The sequence below is a fragment of the Lissotriton helveticus genome, chromosome 9, assembly GCF_964261635.1.
Source record: "Lissotriton helveticus chromosome 9, aLisHel1.1, whole genome shotgun sequence".
Taxonomy (NCBI): domain Eukaryota; kingdom Metazoa; phylum Chordata; class Amphibia; order Caudata; family Salamandridae; genus Lissotriton; species Lissotriton helveticus.
In genome coordinates this window covers 1,172,840,072-1,172,854,967 of record NC_136070.1, presented here as the reverse complement: position 1 = coordinate 1,172,854,967, position 14,896 = coordinate 1,172,840,072, and the positions used below count along the sequence as shown (strand labels likewise).

Here is a 14,896-nt window from a genome sequence, read left to right as displayed (position 1 = left end):
ATAGCATTGGCAAAGCCAATAAATTCGAAAGTAGAGACCTATTGGCTTTGCCAGTGTTTATGATTTCCAAAAGGATTGCACCAATTTGCTCAAAGACAATTGGAAGATCTGTGAATTGTAAAAACTCTTGAGAATCTATGAAATGTAGTTTTATTCCCAGACCGTGGTCTATAATAATGAATGGACCTTTGATTAATATTTTCAACCCTGCTTAAATTAGTGTCTCGTTGAATGTGATAACACTGCTGAGTCACTGTCATATACATTTTTACTTACGATCGTATTTTATCTAATGTTTTTAAATCCTTTTATCGATATTTTTGTAACAATTGACATATATCTTGTTATGGCTAGCTGCTGAATAAAAGCAGCTGACTGACAGCTGAAGAAAAACATTTTAGTAGTGCACTACATGTTGGCATGGGGAGTGACCGACTTTGCAAAGTAATATTCTGCCATGCATTAAAAAAGATGCGAAAACAATGCATACATCATTTTAGCAGCTCACTTTTCAAACACATGTAAAGAAGAATCTTTTGTGACAATTGTAATATGGATAGCTTTTACCCTACCTTCATCTTTTCTCGAAGAAGAGAAGACGCCAAGACAGAAGGAGGAAAAAAAAAAGGAAAACCAAAATACACAGTTAGTACATGTTAACCAGATTTACCAAGGTAGAATCTAAAAGGCCTGCAAAAGGAAAGGAAGCACAACAAGTAATACTGGAAATGTTGGTATTTCCTGTGACAATATTTTTATATTGTTTAAATTGGTGTACATCAGTCAGTCAAAGTCACTTTATTCGATCTAATCAACATATAGATTAAAAGTACATTACAATATGGAGTGCATTTTCTTAAAGTGTCAGTGTGTATACTTAAAGACATGGTTAAAGTGTCAGATCAAAATTTACATCAAAACTCGATAATGAATAGTTAAAAAGAATTAAAACACGACTATTAACATGGAAGTTAAAACCTCATACGGGGGTCTGCCAATCACTCCAGAATATCATACGTTAATATGACAGTGTCACAGTCTTTCAATAATATTTAAATTCGTATTGTAAAATACATATTTCCGTTAAAAATAAGCCTTAGTAAGTTTATATATATTATCTATAAAACCAATTACAGTAAAACATTCGTCCAGTTGATAATATGGAAGAAAATAAGAAAAAGTCTACAAATTACTATCAGTGAGGGTCAATTTATCTCCTAGTCATTATTGACAAACATAGATAAGAAGCAAGGCAATGGCATACAAGATGATCAGACAGCATTTGGAAGAAATATAAGGCAGGCCGACATTGTGTAAGGGGGACGGATATTTTTTTTACGATGCACCGTATGAAATTTACAGGAACAAATGAGGCGCAAATTAGATTGTGGTGAAGTTCTTTAATTCTTTCGCAATGGCAAACTGACAGTGCGTTTGGGGAATAAAGGCCAGATGTAGGTTGCCAAATACCGAGCGCTAAGGCTGAAATTCGCAGAATTTCAGCGTTTGCAATCGCTATTGGGCTGCGAGCAACGTAGGTGAGTTTAAACCTACTACCAAAATAAGGAATCGCAAAATTGCGATTCCTTATTTTGCTCTTGCATTTAATGAATCGCAAATTGCGATTCCTTAAATGCAATGTATGTAGCACAAAAGAAAGTGCACTTTAACCTTAAGGAATCGCTAATTACCACCAACTTCAAGTTGGTGGTAATTAGCGATTTCCTTTAAAAAAAGCACTTTTTTGCTTTTTTAAAAGTGCCATGTGGCACACATTCATGCCCTTAGGGCATGTATGTGCGCCACATGTGCACACATGCACATTTCAGGGGTGCAAAATGGTGTCCTTTTGACACCCTGGTACCCTTGAAATAGCGCTCATTATTTGCGATTCTTTAATAGCGAATCACAAATAGGGAATATCTTCCCATTTATTCCTATGGGTCTCCTAGCCCATAGGAATGAATGTGTAGGTATTCCTTATTAGCAAATCTTAATTTGTGATTTGTTATTAAGGAATATTAAAGAATCGCTAACATTTTAGCAATTCCTACCTACATTCAATTTAGCGAGTCCTTAATAGCGAATTGGTAAAATTCGCTATTAAGGACTCGCTAAATTGATTTTACCTACATCTGGCCCGAAATTCCCTTAGGATGGCCCAACATGCGCGGAATAAAATGTTGTTGAAATCTTGCAAATACAAAGTGAGGTTGTGAATTAGTGACAAACACTAGGTATGAGTTTACATCAAACGAGGTAAAAGATATCTTCGAATATGACATTACCATACATTTTTTATGGTTGCTTTCCTGTCTATTGTTCCACCTTTTAGCTAAAAAGAGTTTTTTGATTTGTGCTTTCGGGGTTGATAGGCAACTGATTGGATTTGTAAACAAAAATTGCAAGACAATGTATCTTTATAACATATTGAATGCAGGGAACCTTCTGTACCTGGTCAAGGGTTAATACGTCCCTAATGATGCTTTTTGTGAAGGCCACAGCTTTCCTTCTCTATAGTGAGTGCTATAATAGAATCAGGGCTAGACGAGCTACATCTGATATATAAGGGGCATTTCACTCTTGGTAGGTATTCAAATTAGAGTAACTGCTAGGAACAACTAAAAGTTTTTTGAGGAAGGAGTCTTCTATACTTTGTAGGACATCAAAATTTGCCAGGCCCCATACCCCTGCCCCATATGTGGCTACAGATATAGCTTTTGCTAAGTAGATGTTTTGAATGGTCTCCAATGGCTTGGATTCTAATTTTTTTTATAATAGAGAATATAGTACAACATTTTTTTTACAAGCAAAAGACATCTGTTAGCTACCATATTGGTCCATGTGGCAATGCTAATAAATAAGACACCTACAAAGAAAAAAGTTTGAGTAATATCATCTGCTCTATAAAAATATGGAAATCTTTTTGAATGTTTTGCTATTAGCACTGCGTCATCTGCATATAATAGTATAGGAATTTGCATGTTGTTTACCGTAGGGACATCTGTTATAGAATTTGCCAGAGCTGTTTCAACACCATTAGTGTAGATTGAAAATAAAAAGGGGGCCAGGACAAAACCCTGTCTAACTCCCCTGTGGATGGGGAACCATTGTGTACATTCCCCCTGACTTCCATATCGCACAAACACCGATGCTAGGCAATACAGTTGACAAATAAAATATATATCTGCCTTGTCTACACCCATCCCTTTCATAATTCTCCAAGTTTGTAAAGCGAGACACAATCAAAAGCTACTGATAGGTTTTATGAATGCCATATAAATGTTACCCTTTTCAGCTAGGGTGCACTTAGCTGCAATCAGGTTAAAATTTAAGCATTGGTCCAGAGTCCCTTTCCCTTTTTTAAAGCCGTACTGTACTGGAATTAAAAGATTCTTTGCCTTGGCCCAATCCTCCAATCTATTTAGTAATAGATGGCCTATTAATTTAACTGTGCCATCCAAAAGGAGGACAGGCTGGTAGTTTATAGGCAATGAATTATCACATTTTTTCTAGATGGGAAGAACGATAGTCTTTTCCCATCATTCTGGTGGGCCCACCACCACTACTGCACTAAACATATTAGTTAAGCAGAGGCACCCAAAGGGCAGGGTTGTCAAATAAGAAATCCATAGGAGCTCCATCAGCCCCTGAGGCCTTAGCGCTGCTACATTGCAGTAGTCCGCTTCTCACCTAAGTCATAGAGAATTTTAAAGGGCATAGAGGGACATTTGTTTCAACATTGGGAGGATGACTTTCCCCTTCAGGGGGGATTCCAAATATACTAAGATAGTGTTTGACCCAAGTGTCCTCATCCATGTGAACATCTAGGTTTGGGCCTGATTCCAGTTTCAAAAAGGGAGCCCAAAACTCTGTTATATTTTTAGAGGATGCTGCGTGTTGAAGATTTTCCCAATCCACCTCTTTAAAGATCTCAAACCTGCCTTCCTAGTTTCCTTATATTGGTGTCTCTTGGTTTGCTTCTAAGTGCCACATTTAAATTGCTGTGTGCCTTAGTGCAAGCAGCATTGAACCAACGTGGTTACACAGGTTTAGGAGCCAAGATTGTGCGTGCCATGGGGTGTATTAGCTTGCTTCTCATTTCACCCAAAAATTGTCTAAAAGGCCTGCAATATACTAAAAGGATCGATACACGGGTCAAGGCAAATCATGATATCCCTTTGAGTGGTTCCTACAACTATAGGTATCAGTTTGTCTTTATTTATCTTTACCCATTTAGGGACTATACCATTCTTTCTTGTTATATAGGGTGCATGGAATCTCCTCAGTGGAAGAATGGAGCTTTCTTTCCATTTGAGTTGGCAGGTTATAGTAGCATGGTCACTAAGTGCTGTGATGAGAGTTTTAATTTTGCTAAAGAAGGATTTTGGGGGGCCGAGACCACCAGATAATCGATAGTAGAACCCTGTATACTAGTCCCAAATGTTTTTCAAGGAGACCAGTTATCTCATCAATCGGGTTAATAATATTCAAATTCCTTATGGTCAGAAGTCTGTTCAATGAAATACCATAAGAATTATGTAAAAAAAGTGGATGATGATGTGCTGTCAGGGCAGTATTAATGACCTTCTCAAGCGAGTAAGTGAGATGTGACATCTCTCCTTCAAAATTGTTATTATAAAATTATTATTACAAAGGTTTATTATTAGCAAATCATTACCTCCAGGGCCTCCCCCCACTAAGAGATGGTACTAACCCCTTGCATGCTTGGGACGGCCAGGGGCCATCAAGCGTCACGGTGGGCATGTGCGGATGACAGCCAGGGGGCGCTGAATCCTGCCCACTATTCAAATCGCCCACATCGTGGCAGAATTTGAGCCACATGCAAGGGATTATAAAATCTTAAAGTGTTTATGATCAGTGTAAGTAGACCCCCTCTTGCTCTTCCTGCTCTTAAAGGCACAGCTGGTGTGTAGAAGGAACGAAATCCATGTATATAGGTTGTGCCAATTTTCCGGATATCCTGTAGACATATTACATCGAAGGATGAACCTAATTCATTCAGGGTCAACTAACTTCAACTTAAACCACGATATATTCCAGGTCATTAGTCTTTTCATGTCAATACCGGAATCTGATGTGTCACTAACCATTGGGGTTGGCTACAGGATAGATGGGAGGTTGTTGGGCCAACGTATCTTCCCCCTGCAAATCACATGCTTTGAGTCCTTCCAAGACAGCAATTTGGTTATTTGTGGGTATGGCCATGCTATAATATATATCTAGGCTGTCCGGTTTTAGGTTTAATCCTATAAAAACTGATAAAACCCCACCAAAAGGGAAATAGCCCTCACCAGTGTAAATATATAAACATTGAAAAAACACTTGCACAAACTAAATCTCAATAAAAAAACGTTAAAGGAGAGTGAAAGAATATTTTTTTTTCTCCCTGAAGGGGCCAATACAATGTAACTTTCTTATATAAGCTAGCAGCAAGAAGGACTGGCTAACATTATTCTGTTTGAGTTTTGTTGTATAGAGATGTCACTAAAATATTGTTTTTTCTAGCTTTTGCTTTTTTCAGCTTTGTGGTCTTTGGTCTAAAGATGCAGGGGTTAGAAGCATGTTTTAGGTCTTGTTTAATTATTTTATAAACTGTATAGAATCAGGAAATATCAAAATCATATTTGATGTTTTGGCTGTGTTTGATTCTTTCACTGATATGTAAAATGGCTGGTTTCAAAACCAGCTTTCCCAATATGTGCCATCACATTTACCTACCAACAGAGAATGGGTAAAAACCCTTGATACACCAGCCCCCAGTTTCTAGTGAGTCAGTATTGATAGTAGGTGATTGCCAACACCCCAGTCTTTAAACATTCAATGCAAGGTATAGTGACAAGTATATGTGAAAGGAGTGCTATTACCAAGCAACTGGGATCGTGTTGAAAACATGACACCAGACTTTTGGAAAACATGGAACGAGTCACTTGAACTGCTGCTGCAAAAAGGTTCTTTCCAAGTTCAACAAAGATTGAAGTGATATTGTTTGTATTTGCAGTGATTCAGCTACGTACATGAAAACGTTGTGTGATGACCTGTCAAAATCGATACCTGAGCTGAAGTGCTTCCCTGTAAGAGATCTTTGCCACTTGTTAGATTGTATGCTGAAAGCATCATTACAATCTTCAGACTTAATGAGGAAGGCTTTTTAGTCCATTTTGATGCACTGTTTTGTTATGCGTGGGATCTACAACGCCAAATATTTCTCATTTTGTACTTTGTGTGGCATCAAAGAGTCATCCCTACTGTGTCACTTAGTTGATGATTCTCTTTCTAAGGGCAGGGGCTGTGAATGCTATATTATCTATGTGGCAACCGTTTACAGAGTTTTTGCTGAGTGATGATGCCAAAGGCAAGAAATGTGATGATCTTTGGTCGCATATTGAGAGTAATGTGAAAAAAACAACTCTATTGCATTCTTAGGGTGAACAACCGTTACAACGAAACTATTACAACGCACTACCATTACAACGCGGTCATTACAACGCAAACCATTACAACGCATTGCGCTGGGGGGCGCTCTAGGATAGGGAATAAGTTTAATTTTCTATCCAACACCTTCCCTAGTGTCCACGGGGACTGGAGTTGGAATAGAAAATTATACTTACCACTATCCAGCACCTCTAAGCGCTATGTGTTGTAAAGGTTTGCGATGTAAAAACCGCATTGTAAAGGCAGGCGTTGTAACGTCATACATCCCATTCTTAGATTTGTACAGGAAAACATAACTGCTGTAGTGGACAAATTAAAAAAACTACAGTATGAAAACACCTTTGTCTGCCAAGTTTTCAGCATTATTGGTGTAGATGTGAAACATCTCATTGAAAGTAGGCTGGGTGACACCTTTAGTGAATGTTGGTACTGCAACATGTTCCATGTTAGAGTGCTTGCCACTTTGTAAGCAAAGCAATGTTGAAGAGAAATTCAGGAACTTTTATCGTAAAATATATGAGAAATGGTTTGCAATGATGCATAGAAATGTCCCTTCTCCAACCATGGCATTTGAAGTCAATGAAACCTTACTGCGGTACTCTGTACAAGTTCTAGGTCCCTTCCGTAAAGGGAATCTTCTCTGTAGTTTCAAAAGTGCTGCTTCATTTTTGACCGCTTCAATAACTCTGAGGGCATAAGCGCCCAGTTCAAGGCAAATGTTGCACAACCTGCCCAGAGAATTGAATCTTCAAGTGCACCAGTATTGGCATGGAAAGCTATGTCAGTGGGCAGTGTTAGTAAATTGTATATTGGCTGTTTTGGGGTTGCCTGTCTCAAATGTTGAGAGCGCCTTTTCACAGAAAAAAAGTTTAAATGGGAAGGAAAGAGCGAGCGCACATGACCGAAGACTCACTGAAGAAGTATTCTATGGTGTACTATAATGTTTGATTTGCAAAAATGTATTTGGACCTCGTATACACTGTGAGTACACTGCCATAGACCATGCAATATGAGTGCAGAACGCAAGCAATAATAAAAGCAAAATGTTCCATAAACACCGGAAAAACACTTTCTGTTGTTTTTAATGGCGTGAAAGTGTGTAACCACTGATAACCACCATTTTTTAAGGTATTGAAATCACTTGAAAACGCTGCAAAAACCCCACCAGAATTTACCAAAAAGAGAAACTGAAAACAGGAAAGCCTATATACATCTTGGATATATGGAAGGGGGGGAATGATGGTACTACCATAACCAGTGTCATTTGTGTTTAGTCCTAACGGTTTATAAAAGAATCCTAAAGGCAAAACAGGGATATGAGTTACAGTCAAAGAGCAATTGGGGAGTATGCCCAGCAAGTGCCACACAAGGTGATGATCATTAAAATGTAATACTATACAATCCCTTGTGAGCAATTTTGCAGAATTACCCACCCACATTTCTCTCCTGGCCATGAATATATGATTTGAAACGTCATGTCTGCCTTGATCGTACTTTGATATCCAGTGTAAAGCGTTAAACATCAATTGCTGTGTTGACTCTGAGTATATTTCAATTCAGGGGTGTTTGCCAAGATAACTACATGAGGACAAGCTGCTGGGGGGAGATTTGTATTTAAATGGGTCTTCTGACAATGTGCGCCCTCCCAAGTTTCCCCATATCATAACTGCCCCACTCTATTCGTAGCTTCGGTTCCAATTACAAAGGGGGGCCTTACGACCCTGCCTGGCCAAAGCAGATTGTGGGGCCTCGCCGCTAGTGAGAGGAGGTGAGGCAATTTTGAGGGAAATGGGGACAGCAATTAGGTAATAGGGTAGGCAGAGATCTTACAGAATTCACTGATATTATCTGGGGGTAAAATTAATAGAATCACCCCCCACACAGAGTCACCCAAACCACCCTGTCTCTGGTGAAGAGATGCTGGACATTCACACATTGCCAGTTGCTGAGATGTAGCAATTCAGTTAGTGTTGCAGTTTAGTAAGTTTAGGGATAGATCCTGCGTGACCTCTGGTGCTTTAATGACCCTCTCATGTGTACCAGTCCCTCACATGCTAATCAGGGCTAAACTATCTTCGATCCTTTTTAGTCTATGAAGTAAAGGTTGAAGGAACTGGGAGATAGTCTGTTCTATCTCAGCGTAATGGGTCTCGTTCTCAGTAAGTATATCAAAACTGGAGCCTGTCCTAGCATATGTATCCACTGCAGAGGGTTTGCACAACCTCCTTCCTCCTCCTGTTTTTCAATTGGCAGTTCCTTAGGTGAACCATGATCTCCTCTACTGGAAGCTATCTGGCAGATGCATCAACATAGCCTTTTGCTATTCCTAAATGTCGATTTTTAAGGAATCGCTATTAGCAATAGCAAAAGCCTATGCATGTAGGATTCGCTATTAGAATAGCAATTCCTAAACATTCCTTAATTGCTACTCGCAAATTGCTAGTCGCAATTAAGGAATGCTGTACCATTCATTCCTATGGGCCTACAGGCCCATAGGTGAATATGTAAATACTATTGATCCATTGATCTTGTCAACTTCTCATAAATTTGTATTGCCCCTTTTTTGTGATTGTAGAATGCTTTTATGATTTTTAACTAAATCGAATAAAGTGGTTTTTGACTTGACTTGAATTGGAGATTGCATGAGCAATTTGCGAGTACCAGTAGGTACTCGCAAATTGCTCATGCAATTTCAAGGGTGCAAGGGTGTCAAAATGACACTCTGTTGCACCCCTGAAATTGATCTCTGCACATATGTTGCACACACACATGCCCTAAGGGCATGTGTGTGCGCAACATGAAACTTTGAAAAATGCACAAAAGTGCTTTTTTCAAAGTTTTAGCAAATTACCATGAAGTTTAACTTCATGGTAATTTGCTACTCCTATTAGCGAATTCGCATTTTTTTTTTACTTTCATGCATTGCATTTAAGGAATCTCAATTTAGACATTCCTTAAATTGCGATTTTTGCATTTGGGATGATGCATCCCAAATGCAAAAATAACGGTTCCAAAGGGGCAGATTCCGAGAATCTGCCCATTTGCTACCGGTATTTACTTTGATGCATATACCTGTAAATGATTAGGGAATTGTGCTATGATGTTAACATAAGGGGGTAGGGAGGAGGGCTCGCATCACTTATAGACATTAGTACATTGTTCATTCTGTCTGCAATTTGTAGCGGGGGTCTCACCTCTTCTACGGATAGCCAGCGTCCAGTTAGCTCATTCTCTTTGAACATGGTGTCCACAGCTCCGGTAAGAAATGAGCCCAAGGTGTTGAAGGGCTTGACCCCTTGGTAACTAGATTTAACATTCTGTAGATCAGCCTCCTCTGGATTCCAACAGGCACAGACGGGGTCTGCCTCGTGCTTAAGAGCGTGAGAGGGGAGTGCTTCCTCCTCTATGGGCTCTTGGTTGCTGTGATCCTCTCCTGGATCGGGACCGAAAACAACAGGGGTCCTGTAAATGGCATCTGCACCAGCCAAGGGAGCATGTTATGCTTAGGAGCGTAAGAGGGGTATTTCTCCTCCTCTGCAGGCTCCTGGTTGCTGTAGTCCTCTCCTGGACTCGGATGGAAAACAGCAAGGGTCCTGCGAATGGCAGCTACACCAGCTGTGGGAGCACACTGTGCTTAAGAGCGTGAGAGAGGTGTGTCTCCTGTTCCATGTACTCCTGGTTGATGTGGTCCTCTCCTGGACTAGGACAAGAAACAGCAGGGTTCCTGTGAATGGCAACTACACCAGCTGAGGGAGCATATTGCATTTACAGGTGCAAGAGGGGCGTGTCACCTCCTCTGTCGGTTTCTGGTTGCTGTTGTCCTCTAATGGACTGGGACAGAAAATAGAATGGGTCCTGTGAATAGCAGCTACACCAGCCGCAGGAGCACACTGTGCTTAAGAGTGTCAAAGCGGCGTGTCTCCTCCTCCGTGGGCTTCTGGTTGCTGTTGTCCTCACCTGGACCGGGACCACAAACAGGAGGGTTCCTGTGAATGGCGGCTACATCAGCCGCTGAAGCATGCTGCACTTAAGAGTGCTAGAGGGAATTGTCTCCTCCTCCATAGGCTCCTGGTTCCTGTGGTGATCTCCTGGAATGGGACGAAAAACAGCAGGGGTGCTGTGAATAGCGGCTTCACCAGCCAAGGGAGCACTCTGTTTAAGAGCGCGAGAAGGGTGTGTCTTCTAATCAGTGGGCTTTTGGTTGCTGTGGTCCTCATCTGGCCGGTATGGAAAACAGCAGGGGTCTTGCCACTGCAGCTACACCAGCCATGGGAGCACACTGCGTTTAAGAGCACAAGAGGTCCGTGTGTCCTCCTCCGTTGCTGTGGTCCTCTCCCGGACTGGACAGAAAACAGTAGCGGTCCTGTGAATAGAGGCTACACCAGCCGCAAGAGCATGCTGTGCTTAAGAGCTTGAGAGGGGCTTGTCTCCTCCTCTGGGGCTGTGTATGGTGGCTACAATCAAATTTAGAGAGGATGCTTCAATTTAATAATGTACAACACTTCCGAAATGTCTGTTCTTACCAGATCAATGTTATGAGCCATTGAGAAGCATTTCCGCTTGACTTCGCAAAATACCAGTGCCCAGTGAATGGTGCTCAACAATCGGAAACCATAGATGAGGAGGACTCATATAGTGGTGCAATTCTGATCATTTTGATACAGAATCAGCAATAAGTCCAAGTCCCAAGCACGTGTGATCTACTTTCAGGCATTTTGGAGACTGACTTTCCGAGCTTAAGGCCACATGTGTCATGCTTTTTAATGGTTGCAAACTGCTCAATTTGCGGGGACCTCTTCTTCTTTGTGAATTTTCGTAAAAATGTTTTTTACTGCAAATAGAGGTCCCCCGGATCACTTGCCTACCCTTGAAAAATGAAAAGAAAACTTTTCATTTTTGTTTTTAAAAGTCAGCCTGTTTTTCTATAAGAAAAACGGGCTACATTAAAAAAAATTGCTTTATTTAAAAGCAATCACAGACATGGTGAGCTGTTTACCCCAGCAGGCTACCATCCCTGTGATTGTAGCGATCCCTCACGGGTCACAAATTGTGACCTACCTCATTAATGTTAATGAGGTAGGTCAATTTGTGATCCATTAGGAAATGCTAAATTAAACTCATGCTCCCATAGGACCCTACGATAAGCCCAGCTCTCTCTACGCCGTAGTCCCCCGCACCAGAAAGACAAGATCGGTTGGCCGATCTTTCTCCTACCTTGCGGCCAGATCCTGGAACGCCCTACTGCTCCACCTCAGACAGACAACATCACTCCCCATCTTCACGGGAAAACTCAAAACTTGGGGGCATATTACCAACGATTAGCGATATTTAACGCTAACGATGCTTAGCAACAAATTTTTTAACGCTAAGCATCGCAAGAAATTATCGCAGAGATAACTTGCTATTAGCAAGGTTTATCTCAGAAGTGATAAAAATCCTCACGCTAACTGCCAAATGAGAGATTATCGCTGGAAAACCAACGATAATCTCTCGAAGTTTGGTGTTAGCTTGATGATGGGGGCTCACAAACTTAGCCATGATATCCACCTTCCATAGAATATCATGGCTAAGTCAGGAAAATACCAGGGGGCATATTAACAAGGGGGTTTATCTCCGCTTTTTTGGCTTTAAAAGCCAAGAAAGCGGAGATCAAATTATCTCCCTATTACCAAGCTGTCGCTAACACCAGTTAGTGACAGCTAATAGGAGATAGCGACCATCTTGGGCCCCGCTTTGCATGTCAGTGATATTTATCACTAATGACATGCAAAGTGGGCGTGCCAAGATGTTAGCGACTGGAAACAGTCGCTAACATCGCTATCTCCTATTACCAACTTTTGGAGATATTCGCGCTAAGCGCGAATATCTCCAAAAGCTAACACCTGCCCTGAGAAGTTCTTCACCATGTTATCCAATGGGAGGTGGATAACATGGCTAAGAGCATTTGCTCGATAATGCATGAATATCGCTGACTTTTCAGCGATATTCATGCATTGCGGCCGTTTTTTATCGCATTTGCGATAAACCTTGCTAATAGCAAGGTTTATCTGCGATAAAAATCGCCGATGTGCGGCGATAATTTTTGTCTCTAAACAAGTTAGAGACAAAAATTATCGCTAGTTGTTGGTAATATGCCCCTCGGTGTAAAAAAAGCAGTGCTAACCGCGGTTAGCACTGCTTTTTTTTTATCACTAACAGGGTTAGCAAAATCCTAGATAATAGGAGAAATGTCGCTTAACAACATTTCTCCTATTATTTTTCTCTGGAACGCCCCCTTTGCATCTCATTAGAGATGCAAGGGGAAACGTAGAGAAAAAGGGTGCTAACATGCGAATTTGCGAGTTAGCACCCTGTTGCTGATAGGGAGATAATTTGATCTCCGCTTTCTTGGCTTTTAAAGCCAAAAAAGCGGAGATAAATCCCTTGATAATATGCCCCTTGGTTCTTCAACAGACCCCCTCCTTGATGGACTGGAACCTGAACCCCCAGCCCCCCCACTGCCCCCCAGCGCCTTGAGACCCTTACAGGTGAGTAGTCGCACTTAACAAACATGTGATTGATTGATTGTACATTCAAATAATGATTACCTCATTGCGATTCATAGAGGATGGCAAAAAGGTTATCGATATTTGAACTAATGATAATTGTGGCCCTTAGATCTACTTTCTCAGCCAGTTCAGAAAGATTTTATAAAACATTTCCAAAGTAAAAAATTTTTTTCCTACGAGTACAAAGTGCAACAGCATATTTATCCATTCAGCCTCACTTATTGCAGAAGTAAATATACTTTTGAGAAAGAGTAGAGCAGGAGATGAGACAAAGCTTGGTTTATTATGTGACTACTAGATAGCATAGATGGTTACTGAAATACTACGACAGGTCACAATGTTAAAATTCAGACACAGCTAATTTACCCTTTCTTGTTTTTGAGGTGGATAGTATAAGTATAATGAGCTTTTTAGGAAATACACTGATTATTTAAGTGCCATTGGACAAATTAGTGTTGGGGGTGCGTGGCTAACTGCCGAACATGGCAGTCACAACTTAGCCAAGCTCCGTGCCCAGACCAGAAATCCTGAGATACTAAGCGAAGCTGGGGGCCATCCACTAACACAATACTGTAGCAGTACAAAAGGGGCATTGAACGGTCATTTGACCAACCATAGTGTCCTATCAATCACCGGCATATACTGAGGAAAAGCCTAGGTCAGGTGCTGCACACGCACTGGAGCGGACGTGCTCAGGGGTGGTCTGACAGTGCCGCCCTGGAGCAGTACAACGCCACTGGCGAGGATAGAGGATGATTTCTGCTGCCACCTTCAATGCCGGGATGCATGGCCGTTAGTCTTCCCCGAGGTTTGGGAGTCGAGGTGGGGTGCCAGACCAGTGGAGGCCCCCAAATTCCCCCGTCGGAGCAAACCTGCATCCTGCTTCCCTCCTGCCCTGCGCTGCAGCACCACGGGATCCTACCTATCTGGCGAGTACCCTATGCTCCAACTAAAGACTGTGGCTGCAGACTGTGAGGTTGGGGCATCTTCCTGGCCCTGACTAGGCCTAGCCTGGGAGACAGACCATCATCTGCCGTGGGTCGGACCCGACGGATCGTGGTCTGGCCCACTTGCAGACTTACTGGGAGGAGCCATTTGATGACCCTGGACAAGGGGAGCTAACCTGAGGTGCAGTGAGTCTGGTGGAACAGGGGGACGGCTGATGCGCTCCACCCGCAGTGCAGCCTAGGTCCCCAACTGGAGTGAGGCCTGAACCGAGGCGGTCTCCTGGTGCCAGAGCCTCACTCTGCGGATCAACACCCTAGCACCCCAAGAAGGCCCCGAGAGGTGCCACTGAGCGCGGAGCACTATTGGGGTGGTGGAGGAGAGCATCAGCCTAGGCTGTAAGCATACCCACCCTGCCGAGAATCACCACAACCGCCAGAGGATCTAGGACTGAGGGTGATACCCAGAGGTGCGGCGAGCCAGCTCAAACCCATCCTGAGCCCCACGGCCCGGACATGAGCAGGACCTGGACTGAGACTAGATCCCAAAGCATAGATCCCACACTGTGGCCTACAAAGCAAACCAGATGGGTGCCTCCTGAGAGCAGCAGGCAAGAGGTACGGCTGCAGCGTACGGAGGCCTGCAACTGAGCCATAATTAGCTTGCGTGAACCGACGACATAAGTTGACCCCCTGGCTTACACCGGATCCTGCTGGGTGGTAGGGCACAATCCACACAGTGTGCCAGCTGGCAGGAAGTAGCGGCAGCTGCTGCTTATCCAATCACAATCGTAGCCCTGCACTGGAGCGTCCTAGAGACATCAAACCCAGAAACCTCAACTAAAGCAGTGATGTGCTGTATTCAGGTGTAAAGAGGCGGACGGAGTGCAGACCTATGCACACCAATGGGCCATATGCTCACAGTGTGACCGGGAACCGGAGCTGCAC

At 42.4% G+C, this 14,896-nt stretch overlaps 1 protein-coding gene across 1 annotated transcript in view; it reads right to left on the bottom strand.

Annotated features, from left to right (window-relative positions):
- The window catches only part of LOC144783390 (inter-alpha-trypsin inhibitor heavy chain H3-like), a 584,371-nt gene that overhangs the window by 244,708 nt on the left and 324,767 nt on the right, over positions 1-14,896 (bottom strand). The window contains exon 15 of the mRNA XM_078662386.1: positions 9,651-9,931. Coding sequence (XP_078518512.1) covers positions 9,651-9,931 — 281 coding nt within the window. The remainder of the gene's footprint in view (positions 1-9,650; positions 9,932-14,896) is intronic.